The sequence below is a fragment of the Tympanuchus pallidicinctus genome, unplaced genomic scaffold (genome assembly GCF_026119805.1).
Source record: "Tympanuchus pallidicinctus isolate F22 unplaced genomic scaffold, pur_lepc_1.0 scaffold26, whole genome shotgun sequence".
Classification (NCBI taxonomy): Eukaryota; Metazoa; Chordata; class Aves; order Galliformes; family Phasianidae; genus Tympanuchus; species Tympanuchus pallidicinctus.
Window position 1 is genome coordinate 2823631 of NW_026294743.1, and position 14803 is coordinate 2838433.

The 14803-nt window shown below is 38.8% G+C and overlaps 1 protein-coding gene across 5 annotated transcripts in view; it reads right to left on the reverse strand.

Moving 5' to 3' along the window:
- Window positions 1–4589: 4589 nt before the first annotated feature.
- Window positions 4590–14803, reverse strand: part of SMAD1 (SMAD family member 1) — a 105433-nt gene continuing 95219 nt past the window's right edge. For all 5 annotated transcript variants that reach the window (XM_052690120.1, XM_052690118.1, XM_052690121.1 and 2 more), the window contains 3 exons: window positions 11190–11411; window positions 8928–9184; window positions 4590–7211 (listed from right to left, as the gene is read on the reverse strand). In XM_052690120.1, coding sequence (XP_052546080.1) covers window positions 7068–7211; window positions 8928–9184; window positions 11190–11411 — 623 coding nt within the window. In that variant the 3' untranslated portion in view covers window positions 4590–7067. The remainder of the gene's footprint in view (window positions 7212–8927; window positions 9185–11189; window positions 11412–14803) is intronic.

Here is a 14803-nt window from a genome sequence, read left to right on the forward strand (position 1 = left end):
GCAAATCATGGAAATATTTACTGCATTTACTACATGCTAAAAAAACAAGAGGAATACAGTGGGCCATAAAACAGACTGGCCACAGCACAGGTAATATAATTGGAATTGGCATAAAATTAACCATCACCAGCAGGGGTACAAAGAAACCCCAAATACAGAAGAAAAACATACCCCATGAAAGCATTTTGACAAAACTCCTCTCTTGGCACAATGTAAAAATCAATCCATCTCCTGAACACCTAATTCTTCAAGGCACCAGACTGAGATAACTTCCTTCTGTACTGCTTCAGAAAATGGCATGGACACAGCACAAAGCTGCATTTGAGTTTTTTTGTAGTCAGACCATTGCTTGAGTCATGCTCATAATGAAGCCATGCTTGGATCCATTTTTTAACAGTGCTGTTGCCAGTTCTATGGTGATTCTGATTGGGGAAAGCTGGTCCACAAGTTTGAAGAAATATCTGATGGGATAGTAGCCATCTTTCAGACTCCACATGTATCTGAAAATGCTCAGGATTACCAACGCCAGAATGATCAACAAAAGGCAGAAACGAAAGGCTCAGAGGTGAGACAGAACACTTTCTCTCCTGCCAAGAACCAAGTGTTCTGGGAAAACCATCTCGTTGCAGCATTGCACACACCAAGACTCATCCCCCTTCTTGTAACGAGTTAGGCTCATTAAACCAAAGAAATATAAAAAAAAAAACTAATTCCAAAGTTACTATATAAAGGTAGTGAAAAAGGAACTGAGGGACAACATTTCTTCACGTGAAGGAATACATCTACATGTTAGAGAGATATTGCATAAAGAAATAAGTCCTGATTTAAAGATTGGAAGATCTTTAAGAAGGCCAGTTGTGTTTTTCACCAAGCCTAAAAAGCAGCATGCCTATTTAAACCGAATTCTTTGAGCAAGGAAAGTCAAGTCCCCACTGCAGTGCAATCATAGCTCACTTCATATCTAGTGCAACAGAGTTGAATGTGACAGGTTTTTCATTGCTACAAGAGACCCTAAGACCTCTTAACAATCCGAAGCACGCGAACATTACAGTTTCTCTTTCAAAATTTACCTAACACCTGCCTCCTCCCAGTTTCATAGATTTCATAGAAGTCTCAAAGGAGTTGACAGGATTATGAAGTGAGGATGTGGATTTTTAAACTCATCCATTCATGACAGAATAAACAAACCAACTCTAAAAAGAAAAAATGGGGACTCTACACTTGCTAGAATAAGAATTCCTACACTGCTTACAGATGACTGAATTTCTGTTTGTAAAGTTGGGTTTGAGATTATTTTCATGACTTTAGATGTCTTTGCATGCATATGACAAAGAAACATACAGTGAAGATCCACATACCATTCATAATTATAATGCATTTAATCAGTCCCAAGTAAAAACTGTACCCTTCTTTTCCATTCACAGCAGTAGAATTGGTCATCTTTGTACCCATACTGCATACTAATGGTATGCCGGCATTATAATCTCACTGGAGTTACATTTGTATTTTCAATAGGCTTGTATGAATCAGGAGTCTGTCTCTCCACTAAAACAGCTTCTTGATTACGACTCTGCCATACACCCCAATCAAACCGAGCTGTTGTAGCTGAAGAGCTCATCAACTCCAACAGCTGGGATAAACAGCCATCTTGTCAGCTACCTCAAATGAACAAAAGAGGGAAATCAGAGCCCTCTTTCTCAGAAGCTCAAAGCACTAACACAGAGGGACAGTTGGTAGCAGTCTGCCACTGCACACCAGCATGGGCCTGTGGCACCTCAATAACAAGCATAGCATCTCAAGAGCTCTGCAGGCTATGGCAACAGAGCCACTCCAGCCAGCTTGCACATATCTCCTATCTGAGTGAGCTGGAGACACAGTTTTGTACGTCCCAGAGGTTTCCTCTCCAAGGAGTAGTCACCCAGGCTAGCAGTCAACACAGCAGCTTCATTCTACAAACTACATTACTTGTTTATTCTGGAGTCCATTTGGAGAGAGATGGCAAGAACAAGTGTAGGATTTATCTTGTAAAGCTGATGGCAACAGTCAGAGAATACTGAATGCAAAACCTGGCCGACCATTTCAGTCCACTGCAAACCATGCAACATACAACCATAAAAAGAAGCCAAGTTAACGATATAACGTGAACTCTTGAAAACAGTAATCCCAAGCAAAACAGACATTCAGTAGCACTCATTTTCTCCCTCCAAAAGACTTATCATTTGAGATAGCGGGGGATGAAAAAGACTCCAAAGCATTCATATCTTCTAGTGTCTACAGCAATCTATAGTTCTTTACTGGCCTTTGGCAAGCATATTTAAGAGGGATTTTTGTTGGACTGAAATACAGATCATCCAACAGGTATGAAAAAATAATCTGACAAAAAAAATACAAGAATTTGTCAAGAAAAATAAGACAAGTCACGAAAAATAAAGGAGTTGAGAAGAAAGTCTAAAAGAATAATGAAAAGGTAGTTTACTGAAAAGGGACAACATGATAAGGTGGTGTCTTGGTTTGACTGTTTAAGTCACAGAACTATAAATATATTTGAAGAAAATGAACTGAGAGACACATGTAAAGAACACACAGCTCTACTATGACTGGTGGTGGTAAAGTTACATAGCATATTTAGGCACAAATCCAGAAAAAGCAATTGCCAGATCTCAGTTACAAATCTCAAGAGCAGAGTAAGAGGCAACAACGTACTGAACAGAATGAACCAGGATCAATATAACAGATCATCAAGACACAGGCAGCTTCCAACATTCTGATTAGAGGCTTAAAGACAATTAAAAGAAAAAAAAAAAAAAAAATGGAGAGAAGCACACTGAGAAAGGGCCACAACATTTTTAGACACCTCTGCACTGATTTATTGCCTTAAAACGATTATATTCACACAGCAGACTAGAAAAATCTTCAGTTGTGAAAACATCTGTAGTAACAAAATAAGCGATTTAATAAGAGAACAGTTTTATTTGAATTTGTAATGCTATAACATGATGGAAAGCATAGCAATAACAGTGAAGTGGCACAATCCTAGGCTGCAACAAATGAGAACAAGCCCAAAAGTAGCAGCTCTAGATGCAAAAATAAAGGAAGAAATAACTACTTACCTTTTAAAGGCCTCTGGAAGGCAGGGATCTCCAGCAAGAGGTGCCCTTGCCTCCACTGCCGACCCTTAAATGAGGTCTGGAAAGGAATGGATCCTGGCTCCACCCCTCTGCTCACTTAGGAACATTGCATGCACCTGAGCTCCCCCGGGTGAGCCCTGCCTTCCCACCAGGTGTTCAATCACTGCTTCAGGCCATGTCTTAGCATTTCTGCTGCAAAACTACATGGCAATACCAGCTGTACAAGATTAAAAGATCAGGCCCATGATTCTTTGAAGCAAGAATTCTTTTCTAAAAGCAAAGATTCTTTTCTCCATCCCCTCTTACAAGTAATAACAACTACCTCTCTTAGCTTCCATCAAGCCTTTTACAGATTCACCAAAGGCTTTTACATAGTTAAAAGCCTATCCTCATTTGGAAATAATTTTCTCCCTAGCACTAAAATGCCAAAACATGGTACCTCCACAGAAGTATTTGTCTCAACTTCAGCTTTAGACCTTGAAATCGTCTCTTCCACATTTAACCTGGTTTTCAAGAGATCAGACCCAGGAAACCATGAGGGGAAAAAATACCATATAACCAACAAGGACTCACCTGGTTTGAGAGTGGACAGTGCAGGATCTCCCTGAGGAGAGCTCAGAGAGCTCTTATCTTTCTGTTCTATGAGAGGCCAACACAAAAAAACCCCCTTTCCTTCTGTCCTGCGTCTTTGCTGACTTTCTGATTTCTGATTCCAGCTATCTGGAATAGAGCAGGTCAGTAAGAATATTTCTCCAAGCTGCTCCAAAAGGTCTTCACAAACACCTCAGGCTAGCAGTTACTTTTAAAGTAATTGCTCTTCTATCACCTGTTTTTCTGCCAATCAGTCTCAAGTGCTACTCAATCAACTTATATAACCAAGTCCAGCTGGGATCTTCTCAGTCATCACACGAAGGGGTACTTTTCCTCTACAGTTCATGTCTCCTTACCACAAACAAAAAGCTGTATAATAAGTAAAGAAAAAGTATGCATACTGCAATTCAACTAAACCAAAAGCATAGAAAAATTCTTAACAATTTCAAAAGACTGGGACCCCATAAAAGCATTAAGTTTCTGGCACACCACAAATACTAAATGATTTCAATCCCCAGTTAGGAAAAAGAGAGGAATTATGGTAATATATTCAGAGAGTTTCTTGAAATATAAATCCATGTTTTCTGATTGCATTAAACCAGGAAACTCAGTATGATTTTATAAAAAGAAAAAAAAGACATCGGGGATACTGACAAACTTTGTTTAGCATGTTTTTAAAAATAAATCTTATGGCATAATCTCTATTATTTCCTCAAACAGCAACAGAAAACATACATATTGCAAAATCCAGGTCTGTTAGTATGCCTTGGGAATGAGAAAGGTCAAACTGACCTGAACTGGTTTGATTGGTTCAGTCCCTCACCTGGCTGCCCAAAACTTACAAGACTCAAAAACCACTTGCAACAGAACTGTCTTTACTTCAAAGCTATTTCAAAGTTTATTATAGTTCTTACAGGATCATCCATATAAGGGGAGGCAGAAACACTTCTATTACTTAAGACCTGCGTGACTGGTGGATGGTTGTAGCACTTTAAAAAAAAGAAAAAGCTGCCCACTTTCTGTATTCCAACAGAAGAAACGAACCTGGTTGGGAACAGCTGAAACTGAATATGGTAGAGGTTGAAGACAGGAAAAAAAAATAAAAAGGCAGAGTGAGCCAACAGCAAACAATATTATTTTCCTTCTATAATCACCTTTAACTTAAACTTTTAAGACTTGTGCTTGTGCCTTGACTACCACTTTGTAAGAAATCTAATTTCTTAAAATCTAGATTTAAAAAAGATTGTTGTTAAAGGTTCTTTAAAAAAAAAAACAAAAAAAACCACAAAAAAACCCAAACCACTGCCATTACAGCCTTCACCTCCAGCACATCTCCAGCAAAACAGCTGGGAAGCAGCAATACTCTGCACAAGGCAAACCAACCCAAGGCAAACAGACAAGAGATTGTGAAGGCTGATACACAAAAGCTGCATCCAAACAATTTCTTCATGGAACATGAGCATTCAAACAACGATGATTAAAGAAATTATTACAAAAAACTGTAAAGGAGGAAAGTATTCATTTTAAAGGAGATCTCTAAATGTTTCATGAAAGAGGATCGGGCTAACTTGTTTATTCTGAAACAAGAGAAAAAGAAGGCCACAAACGAAGTCATGGCTCACTTGAGTTCTTACATTATAAGAATTTCTTAGCGACTTTCTCAGAACTCAGTGAATATGCACCTGTAGTGACTCAGTCACTTCTACACCATCTACAATCTGCTAGATATTTCTGTAAAAGGCAGAGAAACTCCCTGCTCATTCAGATATTGTATGCTGAAAAAACAAATTTTATTAACTGGAACTTCTGAGTCACTGCATCCGTGTTAATATATTCTATAATTAAGAAGTCTTTCCCTCTAGAGAGCTCATTTATCTTCCATACTAATTCTGTAGGGTTACTAACCTGTACTAGCCATAAATGTCAGTGTCTCTTCACTCCTAGCCGTTCCTCCCGCAAGATCATATCCTTATCTGGTTTGTGAAAATCTACTAAGAAGTGGACAAGACGAAGTTTTAATCAAATGTAAGCAGTAACAACAGATTTTATTCAAAACTTCCAGTAAAGAGGACCCACTAAGTTTGGAATAAAGGTACTTAAAGTTCTACAGCTTACGCGAATATAAAAGATCAAAGAGAAGAAAATAAACCAAGCAGTAAAAAAAATTAAAAATATATATATATTTTTTTAAAGTTTGAAACAGACCCACATGGGGATTTTGAAGCCCTCCAAACAATTGACAGTTTCTAGATTTGGCAAAACAAGATTCTCTTACAAAATTAAAAGCCTATTTCTGTTACATACACTGTATAAAACTGCTCAATAGTTAAAGAGCACACTGTACAACTTTGTCTTGAAATACATAGAGCTGCAGCCTTCAAACTGCAGGAACTAATCATTTCGTCCTCTTCACAGGTGAAAGAATTAACCAGCTGCATAATTGCTCTGGGAGAAAAAGGAAGAGTCAAAGAAAAAGTCAGCATTAACAAGGTGAAGCCACTATAAAAATGAAATGCACAGCAAAACTCAGACCTCAGTTTAAACTAACAACCTATGTTTACAATATATTCTACATGTCAGTTGTCATCTTCTCTTCCCGCTCCCTCTTCCCCCCATTCAAATACTCCTAATTCCTTTACGGGTCTACGTCTAAAGGATTTCTAAACTTTCATAAACACTGTACATTTACCAGAAAACATACCTAACATTCTTACAGCAGTATGGTCAGGACACAATTTCCAAGATTATTACAAGTTACTGATATTAAAACTTCATGTCAGGTGTTCAGGTCGTTGTTTTTGGTTCGTTTGGTTTCTTTTTTTTTTTTGTCTTAAGAGGAGACTAACCATCAGTTTAAACAAATGATTTTAAAATACACTGCAGAAAGCCTGTTAAAAGCAGGTTTCACCAACATCAGCTCTTAGCCCAAAAGGACAACGCGGAGAAAAAAAATAAGAGAGTGCTGGATATCAAGAAGGAAGAGAATCTCAGAATGCCAACTACAGGAAACTCCTTTGCGAACTCGGTCCAACAGATAGTTGTTTTGGCTCAGTAGCCTCATTTACGATAAGGCCTGTAAATCAACTTTGCAATAGAACGTTACTATGTAAACTAAAATACTTGATACCAACAGTATGACGTCAAAGGGCTTGTTTTTTGTTTTTCTTTGTTTTGTTGGTGTTTTTTTTTCCCAAATCCAACAGTTGGTTGCAGAAGTAAATTATTTCCATGGCTCTTATTCAGCTGTTACAAGTTCGGGGGGGGGGAAAAAAAAAGCATGTGTCTGACTCATACGTCCTTCAAGTACATGCAAGGCTCAATTGTTTCCAAATGCAGGAGCTTGGGACCTTAAGACACTGAAGAAATAGGATTATGAGGAGAGCCCATCTGAGTAAGTACTTTATCCAGCCACTGAAGAGGACCGTGAAGGTGTATCTCTATCCAGCATGGAGTGCTTGTTACATCTTGTCGATGGTATTCAGCTCCCCAACCCTGGAAACAGAATCATAATCAGGGAAAAAGAAAATCATCTCATTTTAAAATAGCAAATATTTGAGAAGCACACTTGAATCTATTCCCTTCTTACTGAAATAATGTAGCGTTCATAAGCAATTTTCAGCAGAATAGTGTCTGATTATTACCACATTTCAACAAACAAATCTTAAGTTAAAAAACACAGAATTTGTAGAAATTGTCATTTTGAGACCTCTTGGAATTGAACTCTAAGTTCTCAAAAGAGATGACTTCTGGAACGCAAGACTTCCCCACACTTCACTGCCAGTTATATCATGTCCAATAAACCCTCTAAAGAGAAAGGTAATCAAGTCTTTGACATCAAGATCAAAAACAAGAAAAATGTTGATAAATAGATGAATAAATTAAAAACTGAGGTCACAGAGTGACACTGTGGAATTGGGGCTGAGGTATTTGCCTGGTAAGAACCAAAGCACCTTTTGCAGGATAGAAAGAATACGAACAGCAATGTATCAGGAAATACCTCTTAGAATAAAGAAAGCATGATCACTCCCCAGCAGGATATTTCCCAAGTTAAGGCAAGTTTCTACCCAAGTCTGTAACACTTATTATCAAGGATACATGCAGACACTTAAACAGCATTCACGTGAACTGTTTGGTGTCTGTCCATATTAAACCCGATGAAGGAGTAGCTGGACTCCCAATAGGTGGCAGCAGCTATAAACACAGTGCAGCACAGCACTGCACATGCAGGAGTCATGCGCATCCATACAACGCTGCGGTACAACTATTGGGCTACATCCCACACCAACAATCTGCTCCATTTCAGGAACCCCTGCCCTAACACATCTGAAAGATGCTATTCTCTTCCCATACTAGAGGGCATTTCAGCATCATATCAGCTTCATTTGTCTAGTTTCAAAGATGAGACTAGCCCTTTTACATCAGAATTTACATATATAACTTATTCACAGCCACATAACAAATCCTTACCTTACATCGAATAGAAAGGTACATGTGTTCATTGAAATAATTATTGCCACTCCTAATATGGGAGCTGCTGTTCAAAACAGACTCCCACAACAGCTACAGCGACTTACAAGCTGTACTATCTCACATCAAAAATACCAGCCAAGAATAAAGGCATAAAGTTCAGCTGGGAACCTTTGAGAACTGGAGATGGCACGGACCATTGCAGCATCATTTAAAAAGGCAAACCAGATGCTATGTAATTAATTTGTGTCTTTCACAGTTTTAGGCCAAGCGATTGACAACTCAACTATCCAAAGCTTATTTGTACTGTATCATGCCATATCCCACAAAATTAAATAGTACCATAATTCCAGACTAATTAGTTAAGTAATTATAGAAATATACATGATCACATTAAATACAAGTATTCAACTGAATAATTATCTAAGACAAGCAATTTAATGAAATTAGAGTAGAGAACAGACATGACAGGAATACTTCAGAAAGTAACTGAAGTGATTGTTAAGGAAACACCTTTTACAGGTCACCTCAGTTTTCCAACTCTATACCAACAGATGGATTTTTTTGTCTATGGACAACTTCAAATTGTTAAGGTCCATCATACACTTAAAGAACAGTATTCATAAATATTTCAATTTAACAGTTATTAACAGGTCAATGGAGGGAGGCAATCAACAATTCAGAATCACAACATTTTGCTTATTTTGCTTAGAAAACAGCCCTAAGCAAATGTTCACATACCTTTACAAAACTCATGCGGAGAGTGCACATCTTAGTAAGCTCATACACCGTCTCAAAGCCATGGTTCACCGACTGTGCTAAAAGCTGAGCGAACTCCTGATTATTGAAAATCTTCAAACTGCAGCCACTGGGAATTTTGCACACCGTGGTTGGATGGAAACCATGGTGGTAGTTGCAGTTTCGACTTTGCACAAAAATACTGCTGTCGCTGAGGCATTCAGCATACACTTCTCCACCAACATAATAGAGATGAACACCTGGGAAAAGAATGTTGACATGAGGAGGTCAGATTAATTCACACTGAGCATCTGTTTTTCATGGTCTGTTTCCATGTGTTTCTTCTCAAAGAAATGAACATTAGTAGTGCATCAGACCATCCGTCCTGTCTTAAAACTCTATTTTTTTTTTCTCCATGAGTAGATTTAAAGGATGGTCATGTATACATGTATGCCTAAGGAGAAAATCAGTAATTGCTGCATTTTAACACGCTGTATATTCAACAACAACAAGCCAGTAAGTAACTACAGTAGTTTTGATGCGATGCATTGGATGGATTGTTCAGCTAAATTTTCTTTCGCTACATTTACACAAAACAATAATTGGGAATGCATGAGGAGAGAGCAGAATCTCTATTATATTGATTGCAAATACTAAAACAGCCCTAAGCTGGACAACCTGTAGAAATTCTGACTGCTATTTTGGCAAGTTCAGTGTAGTTGTTTTCAAGTTTCACACTTGAAACTTTTCACTGCAGAAAACTAAGAATAAAATAATGCATAGACATATCTCTTAAACGAGGGCACATACCTACCAACTTGACAGTCCCACCCTCCTATTTCTCACTCCCTCACCCGCTGCTGATGGCAGCAAGTCCCAAAAATGCACCCCATAGGGAACCTCTTGAGATGTGCTGTCAGGATGATTCGATATGCAAATCTTTGACAAAGCAAGAAAACTTTCCTTTAGTGTTTAGAAATCTATTATTTGCTGCCTAAACTTTTCACCTCCCACAGTGCAACAAGTCCAAGAAGCAGACAATTCAAATACTGAAGTCAGAAAGCCTCGACTGTGCTCGGTCACGTGAGATGTGTGTACGTGTAAGGGAACACATAGCACCATCTGATCATCAAAACTATTTATGGCTGCCTTCAAGTACGGGATTTACTACCTTTCCTCAAAGACTAACAGTTCTGCGTCATCATTAACTGTGTACATTTTCTTCTTCAACAGCTCCCTTGTCTTTTCCGTTCTACTTTGGTATATACACGGTTAAGTGCTTCAGCAGAACTCTGCTCGCAGCTGGGTTACTTTTAAAGGGAAAATGAATGAGGTGTTAAATAAATATCCTCATACTTGGTAAGATGGATGGGGAGGAAAAGAAAGAATAAGTTTTAGGACTTGAGTCCCATAGCACAGGTGTGGCGTACTGCTGAGAGCTGCACACACCCTCACGCAGAGAAAGGTTTTCCAGACTAACGGCTATAATTTGATGACTGAATAGTTCTCTTCAGTTTCAATTCTTTTCTTCTCAAAGAAGGGGGAAGATAATCAATTGGCATTTGTCACATTCTCACTGCTTGGGCACGCTCAGCCCTGAACCGTAAGCTCCTAAGAAAGGTGTCTGGCAGGAAAAATCCACGGCAAGGGCGACATCAGACTCACATGTAATCAGTATTACAGACAAGTCCTCAAAAGAGGGGATGGTATTAAGTCTGACATAAAACAGAAGGCCTTTCTCCTCCGCTGGACACTGTCATGGCCATTAAAGAAAAGAGAAGCACAAAATTCCCACTGAAACAATTACGATCCTCTTTAAAAATGCATTTGAAAAAATCCTGCTTTAGCAAGCTGCCCCTCTAAATACATCTTAGCGTAGCTCATTTGTGTCAGAACTGCAAAATAGATAAGATTTTGTGAGAACTATCATTTGGATTTCCACATTACCAGTAATCAAGAGAAATCAAGACATATCATTTAAAAAAGCCTTAAGCTCTTGCACTAATTAAGATTATGATAGGCTTTAGGCAATAGAAATGGCTAGGGATAAAATCTTCCGGCAATTATCCAGCTGGTAAGAAAAACACACTGGACTCAAAAGACATAGCCAGAAAACTACGTCTTTATTAACATTCTAAATAAGCATTTATCCCACATACTGGGAAGAGCAGCCTGCTCTTGAAGCAAGTGGCTCAGGCTACCGTGCCTAGAGGAAAGAGTCCCAAAGAAACCCCCCAAAAAAGAACACAAAGATTGAAAATTCACCTTTTCCAATGTGTCTCCTTGTATTCTCAATGGTGGAATTGCGATTAACATTGGAGAGCAGCCCCAGGCAAAATCTGTTTTTGTTGTTTGAAGGATCAGTGAAGCCATCCACCAGGATGCTGGTGGAAGAAGCGTGGAAGGCCTCCCCAACACGATTATTCAGCTCGTAATAAACAATGGAGCACCAGTGCTTCGGCTCTTCATAAGCAACAGCCTGAACATCTGCAAAGCAACCGGGCAAAGTTACAGTCTGGCAGTGCTGGAACACAGGCCTCAGATCTAAAGATTCATAAACTTGCAGATTTTGGCAGAAGATCACTAAGAGATGATCTGGATAATCAACTGCAGTTAAATGAAGTGTCTTCTGTTCTCAGATATTTTTGAACTTTTCATTGCCACAGAAACACAATAGAATAATTTCACCTTAGCTTTACTTGCACAATACCCAAAGTAGAAAATACTGGCAACAGTAAGGCGCAAGAGCTCCCAAGCACAGAGCGAGCAGTGCCCCAATAACCCTGCTGCACATTCTACAACACGCTATGGCACCGGCCCAGACAGCAGAGAAACACCTCAACCCTAGAGCTCAACTTTCTTTCCAATCTAGTAAGTTAAATCACATTTCAGCATCATTTTGCTCTGTTTTTTGGGTGTGGGGTTTTTTTGTTTGTTTTTGTTTTTTTGTCATTTATTTTACCAAATTAAAAGTAATCTTTGTTCTTACTGTGAAGTTCTATCACAACAAGGAGAAACTGCAACTGCAGAAGAAACCATTATAACTGGGTACCAGCAAGCCTAGAGCTATTTTAAACACAAACTCAGCAGACCAGTAGTTTGGCCTTTGGGGCTTGCACTAATCTTTCTTCAAGAAGTAAAAGAAGTTGACATCTGTCTGCAGAAAATGCAAACTATCTGGGATCCAAGGTTGATCAAGGCCATAACACGCAATCCTAACAACTCTGCTGGACAACAGAATAGATGCAGAAAAAGCAGATATTACTTAATGTGAGCCTTTTATTCACCAAATGCTAGCCAGTACAAATCCTGCAATTGTTCACCAACAGAAGAATTACTTGTTGAGCAATACCAAGGATTTCTCAGGACTTGGTTTTCTAGATTATGGCAGCAACAAAGTCCTCCTCAGCAGCTCCTAACCAAAGCTGGGAATTGCACAGAATGCCAGCAGAACATCCACGGTTCACCATTTCTATCAGGCTCTACAAATGCATGAAAGCCTTGAGCTAACACCTGTGACTCTGAACTGGGAAAAATTTCTTCAAGATACAGAAGGTCTTCACCAAAAGCAGTTTCTCACTGGGTGTCCAACAGCACCGGCTTCTTCAGAGGTCTCCACCCAATAGGTATTCTTTCAAGTGTCAAATACAGCTACAAATTATTATACTGTCTCCAAATAAAAGGAGGCTAGCAAAGGGATGTGGTTGCTTTATGTGGTTTCTTTCAAACTAAGGAGACTATTTCCCTACTCAGCCTAGCACAGTTGGACCTGCTGTTGAGATAACAGCTCAGCAGATTGAAGCTCTAACTACAGGCCAAAGAGCTAAAATGAAAATAAGATCAGTATTCCAGGGAAGCTTGTTTCTCTGGCTGAAGATTCCTTCTCTCAACCCCAAGCCTTCACTGAAGTCAGCCAACTAAGTCCAGTGTTAATATTTTCCTTTCTTCACACATCGTGATTTTTCTGACGTACAGAAGCAAAATTAAAATCCCCTCAAATAAGCATTACATATCAGCTACAAAAGGTAACAAATAGCAGAAAGCAGGACAACATATCCTATTTTACTGTGCAAAACTTGAGTATGTCTGCATCTGATTAATACCTTGCTTAAAAGACGGCTAAAAAGGAGCTAGTCTTTCCTGATCCCTAGCATGTTCTATCGTCTCACATCACTGTTAAAAAATTAAAAACCATTCATTACTTATTAGTAAGAGATTACTACACTTTCAACTCACACGAAGATGCCAGCAATTATCAAAGCTGCAGCTATACCCCAGTTCTCAAAAGTCAGGAAGAAATCCTGCCAGCTGGCCATTCTTCCAGAATGAATCATATCTCTCTCACACAGATTTCATACTAACTTCCTTACATTTGCTTTAAGTCATGCAGAGCAGGTGCGCTTAGTCTCTCTATTCCCAGCATGGGCCAACAATGGAAATTACCCAACTCCATTGACAGGATGCAGCTTGTTAAGTCAAAGCTCTTAAGACTAACAAATCACCATGAAAAACACGCTTCTAAAAGCTTGCAACAAAAATGCTGCAGCCAGTTTACACTAAGAACAGTTCTTTTTTGATCCGTGACAGTTTTTTTTTTTTTTTAAATGTAGTGAAATCACAGTCTGGGTATAGAGAGAGCCCGTATGAGTGTGTGTAAATGCATACACAATACAAACAACACACAGTGGCATATAAAAGCAAGGGTTCTAACTTGGTTTTGCTTTACTTATTTATTAACTTTATTAACTGAAGAGGCAGAGGCGAGATTCCACCGTACTTAACTACTAAGAGGGAGAAACACTGACAGTACTTTTATTTGGAATGGCTGAGTATTAAGAGAACGGTTTGTGTTTTCCTTCTTGCTTATTATTACCCTGTGTAACAGAAGAATTACATACACATGGATTTTTAAGAAGGATAAGCATGCAAAAGTTTGCAGTGAGGCACCAACACTGATAAACGTACTTTGGGCCTTCAGCAGCAGCGAGGACTGTACACACACAGTGTATGGGATCAGAGAATACTGGAAATGCTACACAGATGGGGTTTATCACATGCAAAATTCATTCCACACAGAGTAAATAGTTTACCAGGGAAGCTATCCAAACTGTTTAAAGAGTGCAAATATACTTCCTGAAAACAGACATCAAGCTTAGCAACAAAACAAGCACAAAAAAAAAAAAAATCAAACAATAGTTAAATTGTTCATATGCTTGTGATCTTCATAATCATTCTGGCACAGCACTCTGCTCTTTCTTGGCACGGTCAGTAACTGTGCAAGACTGTTTGTTCTCTAAAGGGGCTATTTCTCACAATGTTATGGATGCACTAAATCCTTTACCCAGCAGCAAAGCTGACCGAAAAGGCTTTAAAAAAACAACATGCTAAAAAGATTCCTACATCACAGTAGGTAAAGCAATGGGTTATTTTATTAACATTTTATTAAATAGAGATTTTGAAGCCTGTAGTGCTGTCATCTCAGCAGACAGCTTAGAATTCTGAAACGCTGTCATTGCAGGACTCATCAGTGGAACAAAAAGGTACATCAGAAGCAAAACTTTTTTTTTTTTTTTTTTTACAGCTCTTATCACCAAATGGTAACCGTACAAAACAGAGCATGTGCTTCAGGGACTTAAAGGTAAGCACTGATTTTAGAACCGAAACACAATGAGAATGGGAAGTTTTATGACATTTACTGACATGTGACATGTACTGCCTGGGAAAAACGTCTGCAGGCATTTACATAATGGCCATATTAGCACCCATTCTCTGACCACGTCCTCATTTAGAGACTGTGACTGTATCTGCCATCTACAATTCAGTAAACACTATACAGAACCAACTGCACTGCTTCAGTCATAGGATCATTGAAGCTGGAA